Below are 16,563 nucleotides of genomic sequence, written 5' to 3'. Positions count from 1 at the left end.
TATGGAGTATTAATCATTAAAGATTCTTTGAACTATAACAGATTAGAGTATATTAGATGTAATATATGTTTGTAAAACGCAAGAGTTTGATATCAAATTTATCAATGTCCTTTCATCAATACTAGGTGAAAATCAACATGGTTTTAATCTTAGAGTAAAATCACTCTCTGCATGCTTTTAATTAATGAATTAATATTTTTTGATGTTGATGGGACTGTTTAAAACATCAAGTGGATTCTGGATTATTAAATCTCTAATAAACTGCTCTTTGGGTTCATCTATTTATATCATATCACAGAAAGAGGAAAGAGGACTATAATTTTTTTAAAAAAAATATGATTGCAAAGTATAATCTGTGTTATGTTATATTTGAATGTCTGTACTTTAAAATATAAATGTATTTCTTTTTATCTTATAGGGATGATCCGATTGTAACTTCACTGGTTAAACATAAGGCATTTGATGAACTTGTACATTGGCATTCTCATAAACCCCTTAGTGATGATTATGATAGGTCAAAGTGCCATTTTAATGGTGAGCTCTGTGACTTTGGTGAAATAAACTAAAATCAATTTTATTCTCTTTTATCTCAGAATGAAATATTAGCATATTATGTGCCACAAATTATATTTCTTGAGTAAGACTAGTCCAGAAAATATTTAGGTGAATGTCAGTAAAGATGATAGTGAAGAGTCCCATTTCCTTTACTGACAGTCATATGTACATAGGTATGTAGGTGTCTTAGGAGGAAGTACACAAAGATGGCATTTGTCCCCACAAAAGTTAGAAGCTGTCTTAAGCAAAGACAGTTTATATTTGAAGAATTCTGTGTATTCCTTGATGCCAAAAATATTGAGGCCATAGTCTTTCAAGCAATTACAGTTGCTTTCACACCACCCAGTTGACTGCGTGTAAAAAGTGCCAACATTTTATTTGCCTTCGTGCTTAGGATGGTAGGAACTGAAAATGGAAGCCCATAAAATCACTAGCAGTGTATCAACAGAGGTTGAATTAGGGATCTGGTGTCCTTGGATAATTCATCTCACCTTTGCTCTATGCTCACTCCCACTCCTTCTCTCCACAAGTAGACAAAACTTACTTTCAGGAGAATATAGGAGTGTGCACAGTAAGCATGCTCATATGAAATACTCATCAGCCTGCTTATATAAACAACTAACAAGATCCTGCAAGATGCAAGGGATCCTTTAGATTAACCATTAACATTCTTCAAAGTGGTTTGATTTGGTATATGTAGATAGACATAGAAAAATTAACAAGCTTAGTTATTCCCTTTGGGTATTGTAATTTTTCTTGGGTAAGGGCATATGTCACATCTTGACTGTTAAAGATTTCCTTTGTTATTGGATTTTTACCATAGTGTAAGTTTTTCTCAGCTGCCAAGCTCTTGATTCTGTGACTATGGTCTGGAGTAATGATTTTTCCATTACGTGATGCCAGAAGCCAGAATATCCTAAATGGCTATCTTCTTGACTCTGCCTCTACTTTCCTTTTCTTAACTTTATTCACAAGACACATGACAACGGTAATGCCCAGAATCTGTCATAGCATCCTGATACTTGTTTTGAGAGGTAGATAATGAAAGAATGCTATATCTTTCAATCCTTTAAATAAAGTAAAGAATTATTCTATAGACAAGAGATAGTCTGAGTTAAAGATCCCTTCTTTAACAAAAGTGAACAGTAAATTACTGTTCCAAACTAAAAAAGAAAGTTCATGTTAGATTGCGATGATGTGGATAATTAGTGAGAATGCTATTTAAGAAATGCAGTTGTATTACATTTTGTCTTTTCCTTTTCAGGAAACCCTAGAGATCCTTATTATCTTAAATCTGTGCAAAAGTATCAAGTTTTTCAGCGATTTTATGGAAATTCATTAGAATCAGTTTCTTCCAAACTCATTGTAACTCAAGATGTCAAGCCAAAGAAGAATTTCAGTAAACCCAAAACCAAAAAGGCAAATGTAGTTTCTATAAATTATATCAAAATGTTTTACTTTTCTTTGCCTCTTCTTAAGCTATTTTGTTCAGTCTCTGGTAGTTTCTTACAATGCTATGCACACACACACACACACACACACACACACACACACACACATATATATATATATATATATTATATATATATATATGATCATATATATATATATATATATATGATCACCTATTTTATTTACTTGCTAAGATGCTCTAATCTGCATATCTACACATAATAAAATATATTTATTAACAAAAATAAAACGAAAGGCTTGGATGTAAAAACATTGAGATAACAATTCACAGCTACAATACATGTGATGAGTGCTTTGATTGAGAGATGCCCAGGAAGAGGAGGAATACATGACTTAGTCTTAAGAGAATTAGGAAAGGCTTCATAGAAGAAATATCTTGAGAGACAAGTAGGGGATAGAGAGGTGACCATGGAGGAATGCAAGAGGGAACCTATTCTAGAGATAGCAGTTGGAACCAGTGCATAAAGACATGAAAAAAATAGTGCCCTCGTGTTTCTGATTTTGTTATATTTACTCTTTGATTTATAATCTAGATCACTCATAAACCTAGAAATTCACCTAGTCTTTATACTCATTAAATTAAATTGTCCTAAGTTTTCAATTACAAGAAGCTTTAATTTTAAGAAACAGACACAGACTAAAATTGTGCCTATTCAAGAATGGGATGATGGTCAAAAAATCAGTATACACTTAAGATATTGTCTCATTCATGAAACAATGAGAATATTTCCAACTTGATTCATGATATGTTTCTTTTCTTTTTTGGGCAGGAGACAAAGGCTGAAATAATTACTAGAGAGAATAAGAAGAGATTATTTGCCAAGGAAGAACAAAAAGAAGAGAATAAGTGGAGTGTTCTGTCACACTCCATTGAGGAGGAAATGAAAGAGAATTTAAACTCTGGAATACAAAACCTGGAAGATTTTTTGAAATCATGTAAAAGTAACTTGGTGAAGTATCAAGTTGAAATGGTAGGGTTAAATGCCTGCTTGAAAGCATGGAAAGAACATTGTAGAAGCCAAGGAAAAGGTATGTGATTCTATGTTTTTATCATTTTGATGAATTGGAGAATTAATAAAAAATAGAATGATGATAGCTGTCACTTATTAAGTGGAAATTTGTGTTAGAGGCTTTAGACCCATTATCTGATTTTATCCTTAAAAAATTCCTCCAAGTATTCTTACCTCTTATTTTATCAATGAGCAATGAAATCTCAGAAAGGGTCCCAGTAGCAAATATTCAGCACATTCATAAACAAATTCAAATCAAAGAGAGGTTTAAAGAAATTGCAAGGTTGTCGGAATGGTTAAGGGAACCCACAAAGATGGTGAGGCACCTGGGAGAATCGGTCATTCATCTTTGAGATCTGAAATATGAACATTTTCTTTTTGGGTAAAACTGGGATCATGTTTATTATCTTATTGAGTTCTTCCAGAAGTTGCTGTGGTTCCATGCACTCTGCTTTACAATTTCTATAATAGAAAAGAAAAGAACAGATGGGAAGAAGATGATAAAGGAGAAATAAGACTGGGTAGAGATATGTAAATTGATAGCGTGTGAAATGATCATGTGCCATACCTCCAAACTGACAATTGTTCTGAGTAAAGTTAATTGATGTCCGTCTTGAGGTTCTCCACATTTGAATCCGCTTAACACAGGGTCACCAGGTTCTTTATTCCCCACACTCTCATTCTACTGACTTCAGTCTGCTCTAGCAAAGTCATCCTTTCACTATGGATTCCATTACAGTGGAAAGCCTGAGACTTGGCTTAGGTGTTTCTCTCAAACCAACATGTTGAAAGAGAAATCAGAATGAACAGTGGCTTACCCTCCCGGAGAATAAGAATAGTTATATACTAAATTTATTTTGTAGCTTCTTATAGCATTTAGTAGGTGTTTGGTAATATTTGTTGAATATATGTTGATTAGAAGACAGGTAGGATCAAAAACAGCCTTAAAATGGTAAGTATGGAAAGATTAGCAGTGGTAAGTATAAAAAGATTATATGTGCATGACTATAAAGCAATGAAGAGGAATCAGTAAAGTCTGTTCTGGAAGGTGTATTAGGCTGATTGAATTGAGAGGCTCCATTGATTATGCCAAATACTTATCTATGGGCAAGAGTAGACCTCAATAAATGTTGCTAAGTTTTTAACTAGGTATTTAAAGTCATCCCGATATTTTTCTTTGAACACAGTAGAGAAGGTGTGAAAATAATAGGTGGAGAAAATATTTGTTGTTCCCCAGAACTTGCACAAATTTGAGCTTTAATGATCTTATTTCTATCGTGAACTATAAGATTTTTATTTTTCTTCAACTCAGTTGTCCATGGAGATGATGACATGTGTATAGTTGCACTTCAATATTATTTTATATAGTATTTTGTGTTCCAAAACCTCCATCAATGTTAAGATAGTGAATTTAATTAGGTCAAATTGATAGCCTGGATGACTACTCTAGGATAACATAAATTTATTGTTTTTGGTGGTCTTTATATAACAATTGTGTTGTTCTTTGCCAAGGTGAAACCACAAAAGATTTAAGTATAGCTGTTCAAATGATGAAAAGGATCCACTCCTTGATGGAAAAGCACCCAGAACTTTTGCAAGAAGCAGATCGGCAACTCATAGCCAGATGCCTTAAGTATTTAGGATTTGATGAGTTGTCAGGTTCTTTAAATCCAACTGAGGTAACGTTTTCAGAATAGTTCCATTTTAACAGAATAATTATTAGCTATATATAAAGGGTCTTGCAAATACAATCACCTCTTCTAGGTGTTTTTAACTGAAAATATTTACTCTGAATTCATAATCATTATTAGTAAACCAGCTGCCAAAATTTGAAGTAATCTGGAATTAGAAAGCTTGTACAAGTGTTTGGACAAACATTAAATGACAGATAATCTCTGTAGACCTGTAAAACTAATCCTATGTTTAATTCTAGCAAAAAATTTGAACAGTATAACGGGATTCTTCAGTTGTCTTTACATATATCAGATTGTAGCTACAAACACCTTGATGGGTATTTGAAAACCTTGATGTCTGCTAATTTACTCGCGGTTAAGATGATGAGTAGGTGCTAAAATAGTTCAGCAAAGATATTACAACATTTAAAAAGTGTTAAATTTTTTCTCATAAAATGTGCTAGTAATAAATGTTTTAATTATTTGAATGATGTTATAATTTAAAATCACTTTCAAATGAACTTTTAAAATAATGTAGGTTGCAGAAGATGGCATGAAAGAGAAGAAAAATAATAAATATTCTATTGGCATTGGGCCTGTTCGGTTTCAACTACAATATATGGGCCATTATTTGCTACGAGATGAGAGAAAAGATCCAGATCCCAGAGTTCATGATTTTATTCCTGACACATGGCAGGTAATGACTGAATGAAACAGGCCTTTGTATTTATTATTAAATGTGATCTGAGGATCTTTTCATTATTGTGGTGCTACCTATTATATTTGTCATTAACTTTTTAATATTGAGTCATAGCATTTAAAATTATTTTGTTATTGGGAATGTCAAGTGTAGATTTTTTTCAACTTAAAGAAAGAGACATTTTTATTTTGTTCATTTCCTTGGAGGTACTCTGATGAATTCACATGTATATTTTTGAAGTTGTGTGTCATCCAGTTGTATCATTATGGAGCAGCCTCCAAGTTTTCCCTTTGTCAGTAGGATTTCATATGTAAATCTGTAAATGTGCTCAGAGAAATTTGGTACATTAAGCTGTGTAGACAGTTTACCTGCCTCATCTGTTACCATAGTAGCTATTCTTCTACAAATTAATGTAAAATTAGTATTAATGGGTATAAAATTTGGAATGACATGGTGTGTTTCTTCATAGACTGAACCATATAAAATTGCTGATGAATTGAGGCTGTTTACCTACAAAAGTGCAATTACACAGTTTCAATCTAATGGACTGAATAGTCAGAATCTGACTTCTTTTTTTGTTGTTTAATTTTGAGGAAGATATCAGAAATGTTCACTTGTATTTTACATTGCCTTTTTTTTCTGGAACAATTAACTGTTCATTTTTTTTTTTAACTTAGCACCAAAATGAAAAATTTTATCTCTAAGGGGTGTGCCACAAGGACTTTGGAGAATCAAAGGAATTCAGAATGAAATGAGAGACTTTATTCAGCACCAAGATTGCAGTCAACCCCAAGACCTAGTCCTACCCCACAGTGTCTTACAGTCTGCCTACACTGATGACTTTAGGTTTACATTTCTGAGTCTTAGGCATTTTTTTTCTACACATAGATTTCAGTCAGAGCCTAGGTAGTAGTACATATTATGCTCTAATTCCCCAATAAAATTTAATCTCCCATGGTTCCTTCTGATATAGGATAACCTAACGCTAGTCATAATTGTGGGCTCCAAGGTGTTTTTTTTTTGTTTGTTTGTTTTTACTTGTAGTGGTTCTTATTTATTTTAAATTAATTTATTTTTAATACCCCTTCACCCATTTTTGTCCCATTCCTCACCCCCACCTCTGGTTCTTTCCCTCCCTCCCTCCCTCCCTCCCTCCCTCCCTCCCTCCCTCCCTCCCTCCCTTCTTTCCTTCCTTCCTTCCTTCCTTCCTTCCTTCCTTCCTTCCTTCCTTCCTTCCTTCCTTCCTTCCTTCCTTCCTTCCTTCCTTCTTCCCTCCCTCCCTCCCTCCCTCCCTCCCTCCCTTTTTTCTCCTCACCTGAAGATATTTTCCCATTTTTAGAGAGAGGGAAAGACAGAGAGAAATAATTGATGTGAGAGAAACACATCAATTGGTTGCCTTCATTGATTTTTAGAGAGAGGGAAAGACAGACAGAAATATCAATGTGAGAGAAACACATTGATTGGATGCCTCATGCGCCCCAATCAGGGTCCGGGCCTGGGAGGAACCTGCAACTGAGGTACGGTGCCCTTGATCAGAATTGACCCCAGGACCCTTCGGTCCACAGGTGGATGCTCTATCCACTAAGCCAAACTGGCTAGGGCTGTGGTTGGCAAACTGCGGCTCGCGAGCCACATGCGGCTCTTTGGCCCCTTGAGTGTGGCTCTTCCACAAAATACCATGGCCTGGGCAAGTCTATTTTGAAGAAGTGACGTTAGAAGAAGTTTAAGTTTAAAAAATTTGGCTCTCAAAAGAAATTTCCATCGTTGTACTGTTGATATTTGGCTCTATTGCCTAATGAGTTTGCCAACCACTGGGCTAGGGCCTTTCTTTCTTTCTTTTTTAATCTTTCTCTGATTGACTTCTTTCACTAAGCATAATTTCGCAAGAGCCAAGGTCCATCTATTTAGTTGCAAATGGCTAAATTTCATTTTTTTTAAATGGCTGGATGGTATTCTGTTGTGTATATACATATACATGTATTTATATATCACAATTTTTTATCCATTTAATCATTGATGGACACTTAGGTTGTTTTCATGTCTTGGGAGTGCATATATTGTTTTGAGTTAGTGTTATTATTTTCTTCCAATAAATACCCAGAAGTGGAATTGCTGGATGATAAAGTAGTTGTATGTTTAATTTTTAAAAAAATTCCATACAGTTTTTTTATAGTAGCTGCACAAATTTACATTCTCACCAACAGTGCAGAAAGGTTCCCTTTTCTCCACATAGTTGCCAGCCCTTGTTATTTGTTGTCTTTTGTATTAATAATCATTCTAACAGGTGTGAGGTGATAGCTCATTGTGGTTTTGATTTGTATTTCCCTGATCATTAATGAAGTTGAACTTCTCTTCATTGGCCATCTGTAAGTCTTATTTGGAAAAATGTCTATTCAGATTCTCTATCCATTTTGTAATTGGATTGTTTGCTTTTTTTGTTAAGTTATGTAACTTCTTTGTTATTTTGGATATTAATCCCTTATCATATATACCAGTGTCCTGGTGCACGGATTCGTGAAAAAATTAATTAGAATAAATTAGAATAAATATTTTAATATCGCTATTCGCCCTTTCTCTATAATAGAAGTGTCAACCAAATTCACGATCAACAATGACAGATTGAAACACATACGTGCGATTGGCACCAGCGAGAATTTTATAGATATAGAATAAACTTGGTTAATTAGACCTGCTTTCTGATTTAGCTAAACTTTTTCCAGCCCAGTGAAGCACCCCAACTTCTCTTTCAGGTAATTGTCAGCCACACAGCAGTAAATATCAACACGAAGCAGATTATTATTGTAGATCATGCAGGGAGAACAAAGGATGAAATATTTAACTGCAGCAGTGTTTGACTATATTCTGTGCAGTGAGAAAACCTGAAGTCATTTTCAAGGTCCACCATTGCTTCTTTTCAGTCAGGTCAAGTTTCTAAGCTTTCTAAATCTCTATTTTCTGGCTAATGAAAAGAAAATAGGATTCTGCCAAGTCTCTTATCTACCTACTCCAGGACTTCTGTGAGGATCATATGAGATGAGGCACATGAAAAAGCTTCACAGACATTTGGTTAAAGTGTAAAATGTTTGCACCTGGCTACAAACCAAGTTGTGTTCCTGGGCTGAAGAAACTCCAAGGAGGCTAGTCACTAGGGAGAGGAAGCTGGGCATTGCTATGTGACATCATTACCCGGTGCCCACAGCAACCGTTTCCGGGCTGGGCTGTGGGCTACATTTTGCACCATGGGGCAGTGTTAGCTGTGATTTGGTGGGGTGTCACTCCTGGGTGGTGGTGGGGCCTGTGTCCCACTTTGGGGAAGCCGAATGTTGGTTTGTAGGTGCCAGGTCCACGGTGCCGTTTCTTTTTAAATGGCCAGTGTGTGTCATGGCAGCTCCTACGTTGAGTGTCTGTCCACTGGTGGTCACTGCGGATCATAGCTACCAGTTGGATGGTTGTATGGACACTTAGACTTTTATATACATAGAAAATTTGCAATTTTTTTCTCCTGTTCAGTAGGTTGTCCTTTCATTGTGTTGATGGTTTCCTTTGCTTATAGTTTTTTTAATTTGATGTGGTCTGCCTTATTTTTGCTTTTGTTGCCTTTGTTTTTGGTATCAGATTTAGAAAATCATTTTCAAGTCCTATGTCAAGGAGTTTAACACCTATATTTTCTTCAGAGTATTTTATGGGTTCAGATCTTACATTAAATCTTTAATTGACTTTGAGTTATTTTTTTGTGTATGGTGAAAGGTAGTGGTTCCATTTCAGTCTTTTGCATGTGGCTGTCCAGTTTTCCCAGCACCATTTATTGAAGTCATTTCCCCATTGTACATTCTTGGCTCCTTAAATGACCATATATGCATGGGCTTATTCTTAGGCTTTCCACTGTTCCATTGACCTGTGTGACTGTTTTTCTGCCAGTGTCATACTCTTTTGATTACTATAGCTTTGTAATATATTTTGAAATTAGGGAGCATGATGCTTCCGGCTATGTTCTTTCTCGAAGTTGCTTTAGCTATTCAGTGTCCTTTGTGGTTGCATACAAATTTTAGGATTGGGTATTTTATTTATGTGAAAAAATACCACTGGAATTTTGATAATTGAATCTGTAGATTGCTTTGAGTAATATGGACATTTTAACAATATTCTTTTAATCTATATGCAAAGAATATCTTTATATTTATTTGTGGATTCTTCATTTTCTTTTATTAATGTCTTGTAGTTTTAAGTGTATAAATCTTTCATCTCCTTGGTTAAATTATTTTCAGTACTTTGTTCTTTTTGATGCAATTGTAATCTTAATTTCTCTTTCTGATAATTTGTTGTTAGTATATAGAAATGCAACATATTTTTGTGTATTGACTTTATATCCTGCAACTTAATTCATTTATTAGTTCTAGCCATTTTTTGTTGGAGTCATTATTGCTAAATACTTCCCTCTTTGAGCTTTTTTTGCTACATTCCATGAATTTGGTATATGTCTATTTTCATTTGTCTCAAAGTATTTTTTATTTTTCTTTGGATTTGTTCTTTGACCCATTGTTGTTTAGTCTTTCCATATCTGTGAATTTTCCACTTTTCTTTGTGTAATTGATTTCTAGTTTTATACCACTTTGGTTGGTCATGTTTGATATTACTTTATCTTTCTTATGTTGATGATGGTGGGGTACCTTAAAAAAATCCCTGCCTCTTTTTCAGGAGCAGGAGAACCAGTGCTTACTTCAGTACAGGACACAAGGCAGTCAAGTTCTCTTTATTAATCCTATGAACATTGCAATTCTTTTGATGCTCCCTTCACTCTGGGGTGTGTCCCAGAGTGGACCTAGATTAAGAGAACATGCAGATTGGGCCCTGGATGTTTTTTCACATACCACCCATCATACAGACATGATTCTTTGAGTAGTCATCATTTTGATGAATAAAAGGATAGGTTGAAGGGATGAAGATCCCACATGCCCTCCAAAGTAGGTATCTGGCATTTTTATATTTAGAAATTAGAAGGTAAGTAATAAAATAATAAATTATTGATTTTTTTTCTCTTAGCTGCTTTCTTACCATCACAAAAAAATACATATGGGCTAATTCTTAGAACTGAATTTCTCAAAGCCATTCTGCACTTAATCAATGACAAATAATTAGAAAAAAGGTCTTCTCAATAGCAAGACATTTTATTCAGACTCACTCTCCATCCCCCCCCCACACACACACAAACACACCTTAAATTGCTCAAAAGTATAACAATTCTCTCTTCTGAGAGAATATCATGAATTTTCAGGTTTTTCTATAAGTCTCTTCATGTGTTTGCAACTCCCAATCATTCCTTTTGAGGTTCAGAAACTTATACTGCAAGTGTATTAATATATTTGTTTTGATAACATGCTCTTCATGTTATTGACACAAATGGTGCTCTGAATCCTGCAGCGAGAGCTCCTTGATGTTGTGGATAATAATGAATCAGCTGTGATTGTTGCTCCAACTTCCTCAGGCAAAACCTATGCTTCCTACTACTGCATGGAGAAAGTGCTGAAGGAGAGCGATGAAGGGGTGGTTGTGTATGTCGCACCAACAAAGGTAGTACTCAAGTGACTTTAATTTGCTCTTTCATTCTACAGGAAGTATAAGTTTACATATCCTCATTCACGTTTGTTTTTAATATGATTACAGTTAAGAAAGGCAAATCTAGTTGGGATAACTTTAATTTTATGGATTAATGTGAATTCAGACTCCATTTTATTTTCTAGGAAAATGTGTAGTGTTGAGTGACTTGTGGTCAACCCCAAACTAATATATTATTTGAAATTATCATTTTAGTTTTTTAATTTTTATTTTTAATTTTATGTTTTGAGAAGGAGAGAGAGAGAGAGAGAGAGAGAGAGAGAGAGAGAGAGAGAGAGAAGAGAGAAAGGAAGAAAGAAAGAGAAACATTGATGTGAGATAGAAAGATTGATCAGTTGCCTTCCACACGTGCCCCAGCTGGGAATCAAACTCACAACCTAGGTATATGCCCTGATTGGGAATCAAACCTGCAACCTTTTGGTGGACATAATGATGATTCATCCAAGTTAGCCACCTGGTTAGGACTAGCACTTTATTATTTTTTGTAGCTTTTTTGTTTTTCATTTTTATGAAAACAGTAAGTATTCATTGTTGGAATGTAATACAGTATATCAGGAAAAATTAGGCTGGCCCAGCCTGTGTGGGTCAGTGGTTGAGTGTTAACCTATATACCAGGAGGTCACAGTTCTATTCCTGATCAGGGCACATGCCAAGGTTGTAGGCTTGGTCCCCAGTAAGGGGCTTGCAAGAGACAAATGATTAATAATTCTCTCTCATCATTGATGTTTCTATCTCTCTCTCCCTCTCTGAAATCAATAAAATATATTTATATAAAAAAAAGAAAAGCTGACTAGAAGTGGAATTGGTAAGTTGACACAATACATATTGCCAAATTACTCTTCTAAAAGTTTAAATCTATTTTTATTCCCACTGGCAATACATAGTAGTACACATTCTCTTGTCTTTTAATCATTTAAAAAGTTTTTGCCATACTGATAAGTGAAAACTTTTATCTCATATTTAAATTTGCATTTTTTGTTATTTGAGCATCTTTATGTGTGATTTGGGGGTATTGAAATTTATTTATTCATAAACCAATTGTAAATGTATTTGCCCATTTTTCTTTTTTGGAGGGGGAAAGGTAATGTATTTTTATTAATTTACTATAGGCCTGGTGCATGAAAATTCATGCACTAGGGGCGTTCCCTCAGCCCAGCCTTCGCCCTCTCGCAGTCCAAGAGCCCTCAGGGTGTCTGACTGACGGCTTAGGCCCCTCCCCGTGGACATACCTGTGGGAGTGCACTGACCACCAGGGGGCAGCTCTGGCCCCGCCCGCCAATCAGCCCTCCGCTGCTGCAGGTCGCTGCCGCCCCCTGATCACTGTCCCCTCCCTCTGCCTGCTGGCACCCGCCTTGGCTGGCCTGGCACCTCCCGCTCACCCCCCCTGCCCCCCCACTGATCAGTCGTTGCCGTTCGGTAGATTTGCATATTAAGCTATATTATATAGGATCAGAATTTTATATAGTTAGCATACTATTTCTCTTTAGATTATAATAAATATACTTTTATTTGTCACTTTTTCTTTTTATTATATTATGGTTACATTAATGATAACAATGTTCTGTTAATATTTTTGTATAGTCATATCTATCAATATTTTCATTTAGCTTTTCCATGTGTGCTCAAACATATAAAATATATGAAATGCTTATTTTCTATTATTTTTATGCTTATGTTTTAAAATTTACATGTTAATCTATGTGTAATTTTGTTTTTTTTTTGGTGTAAAGTGTGAAATAGAAAGATGTTTATAGGTTTCCACACACTCAGATTCTACTGACCAGGCTACATGGTTTATCCAGAGCATGGTTCTACTTATTCATGTTTATATTCAAACTTAAGATGTATGGGGGAAATCCCCAAATATAAAAACCACAAAATTATCTTGGCTCCCTCGCTTGACCTTTTCCCTATAGCAGCCTCACAATTATCTCTAAATCTTGGCCATTCAGATATTAGCTGTTTTTGTGTGTGTGTGTGTGTGTTTTTTCTTCCTGATGTCTGAAAAACATTTCCTCTTTATTTTTTCCTTCTGATGAAGCCATTTTTCCCCATTTGACTTTATGTTGGGGTTTATCAGTGAAGTTCACATGTTTAGTAAAGTATCTCAAAAAAAAAAAAGCACATTAGTGTATTTAGAGTAAACGAGTATAAAAAAAGCAATTATTAAGCTTCCTGCACTCATAGCAGGACATATTTTTATACAGTTCCTATTGTTACCTATTTTACCTGTACTTTAATGAATCTCTTTCCTCATCAACTAGGCCCTTGTTAATCAAGTAGCAGCAACTGTTCAGAATCGTTACATCAAAAATCTGCCAAATGGTGAAACTCTATGTGGTATTTTTACAAGGGAATATCGTCATGATGCCCTAAACTGTCAGGTAGGACATATTAATTAATGCTTTTGTTGTCAAATTATATAATAGTACTTACAAGTCTTTTTTACCAGAAATTCACAAGGCCTTATGGAAATAATTCAGTTGAATATACAAGGTGAAATGGCTTTAGGGAAAATTTAATATTGTTACAATCCAAAGAGTGGATAATAAGAGGGCACTTACAATTTGATTTCAGATTTTAGTTATAGTTCATTGCATCATCTTGGTTTATAACTTAATTCAAAATGATTTGAAGAACCCAATGTTATAAAAAATTAACAAACACCAATTTCCAGTTAGAATTACTTTTTCTTGGTAAGTAGCATTCTCTTACTTTTCTTGATGAGTAGGATACTTATTGTAATTTTTGTTGTTGTTGTTAATCCTCACTTGAGGATATTTTTCCATTGATTTTTATTTTTTTATTTTTATTTATTTATTTATTTATTTTAAATATATTTTATTGATATTTTACAGAGAGGAAGGAAGAGGGATAGAGAGCTAGAAACATCGATGAGAGAGAAACATCGATCAGCTGCCTCCTGCACACCTCTCACTGGGGATGTGCCCGCAACTAATGTACATGCCCTTGACCGGAATTGAACCCGGGACCCTTCAGTCAGCAGGTCAACGCTCTATCCACTGAGCCAAACCGGTTTTGGCTTTCCATTGATTTTTAGAGAGAGTGAGAGACAGAGAGAGGGAAACATGGATGTGAGAGAGACACATCCATTGGTTGCCTCCCGCGTACTACCCGACCAGGGCTGGGAATGGAGCCTGCAACCTAGGTATGCCCTTGACCAGAATTGAATCTGGGACCCTTCAGTCTGAGGGCTGATGCTCTATCCCCTGAGCTAAACCTGCTAATGCTCATTGTAATTTTTAAAATGTTGTATTATGGATAAAAATTTGGGTGTTAAGCAAATCATAGACATTTTGTTTATGATTTATTGAACTCATAGATAAACAACCTAGACTAAACAAAAAGTGAAAACATGATTATAGAACATTGCATGGCAGAAATGGATATGTGTTACCCAGATCATCTTTCAAGGAAGGACTTGTTGTCCAGATGGGGGAGTGTGGTCAAAACAAATGCCAGCTTTCAGTTCCCCCAATTCTGCCTCCATAGTTCATATCTGTGAGTGAGCTAGGCGGGGGTATAAATACCAGGCCATTTTGGCTTCCTGTGGAACTGCTCTGACAGCCAATATTCACTCCAGAACTCTGAGCCAGGTTGGTTAAGATTTCATCAGGCCTGTTTTGAAGTTTAGCTTCTCCCTCTTTCCCGTCCTACTTCTTCCCACTTCCATAGTTGTTGGTTCTTCATAAACATTTTTCATCCTAAACTGTATATCAGGGTCAGATTTTGAGGAAACAAACATGTGACAATTAACTCTTCCTATTGTATTACTTTGAATACTCATAAGTAAGAATTTGAATTTCAAATCTGATACTTTACCAGTTTGACCTGTAAAATTGCAATTTCATAAGGTTCCAACTAATATATCACAATTTTACTGAAACACTCTCAGAAGCAATATCCTATTTATCAGCTGGTACTTTCAGGAGTTATAACTCTATCTTTTATATTCTTATAACTATGTGTATACAAAGTAAATGCTCAAAATGTTTGTTTATGCAATGTTCTTACTTTTAGGTACTTGTTACAGTGCCTGCCTGCCTTGAAATTCTGCTGTTAGCTCCTCATCGCCAAAGATGGGTGAAAAGGATCAGATATGTTATATTTGATGAGGTAGGTTTGGTATTATTTTTCTGGGTTAATTTCCTAGTGTACAACAACATATAATGAAGAGCTCTGGTACTTTAGGATATTTGTCCCTTTGTATATATGCACTTCCTTCTGAATGGTTTTCCTAGTGAATCATAATCAATCTTTTGGCTCCATTTTCCTGTTGTAACTGAATAGGGTATATTGGTATATGCTGCAGAGCTCTGTATGGGAGAGGAACTTGTTATTGGTGACTACTATTTCAGAAGAGCAGAAATAACCACCATGGCATAAATTTTGGATAGAGATGTCAAAATTCAATTTTTAATCTCTAAAGCAAAGAAGTTGGCCTCTAATGATGATAGTACTTATATATTATCTTAGCAGTCATGGTCCCAACTGAAAACAAGTGGCACACTTAAAATATAATTCAAGAAGAGTATTTTCCAAAGGTGTGCATAGGGGAATGAGTAAGATTAGTACAGTCATTCAGAGCTGTAGCTTACCCTTAGATTTAAAAGGACAAGGAAAAGAAGCAGTTACTGAGACTGAAAAGGAGATTCAGATTGAGTTGGCCACATGTAAGGACCAGTTACCTTAGTTGAGGGACACCTGGCTCAAGGTAACTTTTCAGGAAGGGAGCCAATAGAATGAAGACCTCATTCTTATTCTCCTTCCTTCTTCTGATCACTTGCCAAGGGTCTTCATTGGCCAAATACAATGGAACTAGAGAGCATTGAAGCCCTTTTGAAGTAGTCTCTATATGTTGGCAGAGAGAGCAGGGTAGGAAACAATGGAAATTTACAGGGAAAATAGAAGATATTTAAAAAAATTTTATAGTATTATTATTAGAAATATTTATTCAGCACTAGCTAGTTTGGCTCATTGGATAGAGCTTCAGCCTGTGGACTGAAGGGTCCCAGGTTCAATTCCAGTCAAGGGCACATGCCTGGGTTGTGGGGTATGCAGGAAGCAGCTGATTAATGATTCTCTCTCATCATTGATGTTTCTTTCTCTCTCCCTCTTTCTTCCTCTCTGAAATCAATAAAAATATTTTTTAAAAGAAATATTTATTCAAAGAAACTTAAAACATTATGTATATTTATCTTTTTGTTAATCCTCACCCAAGGATAGTTTTTTTATTGATTGTTAGAGAGAATGGGAGGGAGGGAGAGAAGGGGGGATAGAGAGAGAAAAACATTGATGTGAAAGAGTCACATAGATTGGTTGCCTTCCACAGGCACCTGTTCCAACTGGGCCAGGGATTAATCCTGCAAACCAGGTACATGCTCTTGACCAGGAATCGAACTCAAGAGCCTTTGGTGTGTGGGCCAGTACTCTACCCACTGCGCAACACCAACTGGGTGAAACTTAAGACATTATAAAAAGATATATTCTATTACTTCAAGGAAATTTCAATTTAAAG

General features: G+C 35.5%; 1 protein-coding gene across 1 annotated transcript in view; it reads left to right on the top strand.

Annotated features, from left to right (window-relative positions):
- LOC308252225 (putative ATP-dependent RNA helicase DDX60) overlaps positions 1-16,563 on the top strand; it is a 116,509-nt gene that overhangs the window by 42,892 nt on the left and 57,054 nt on the right. The window contains exons 12-19 of the mRNA XM_080676506.1: positions 419-534; positions 1,820-1,974; positions 2,799-3,057; positions 4,551-4,717; positions 5,250-5,408; positions 10,830-10,979; positions 13,289-13,408; positions 15,066-15,161. Coding sequence (XP_080532632.1) covers positions 419-534; positions 1,820-1,974; positions 2,799-3,057; positions 4,551-4,717; positions 5,250-5,408; positions 10,830-10,979; positions 13,289-13,408; positions 15,066-15,161 — 1,222 coding nt within the window. The remainder of the gene's footprint in view (positions 1-418; positions 535-1,819; positions 1,975-2,798; positions 3,058-4,550; positions 4,718-5,249; positions 5,409-10,829; positions 10,980-13,288; positions 13,409-15,065; positions 15,162-16,563) is intronic.

This window comes from Plecotus auritus (assembly GCF_963455305.1).
Source record: "Plecotus auritus genome assembly, chromosome: 6".
In the NCBI taxonomy this organism is placed as follows: domain Eukaryota; kingdom Metazoa; phylum Chordata; class Mammalia; order Chiroptera; family Vespertilionidae; genus Plecotus; species Plecotus auritus.
The sequence above is the reverse complement of the archived record's forward strand: the minus strand, read 5'-3'. Positions and strand labels throughout refer to the sequence as shown.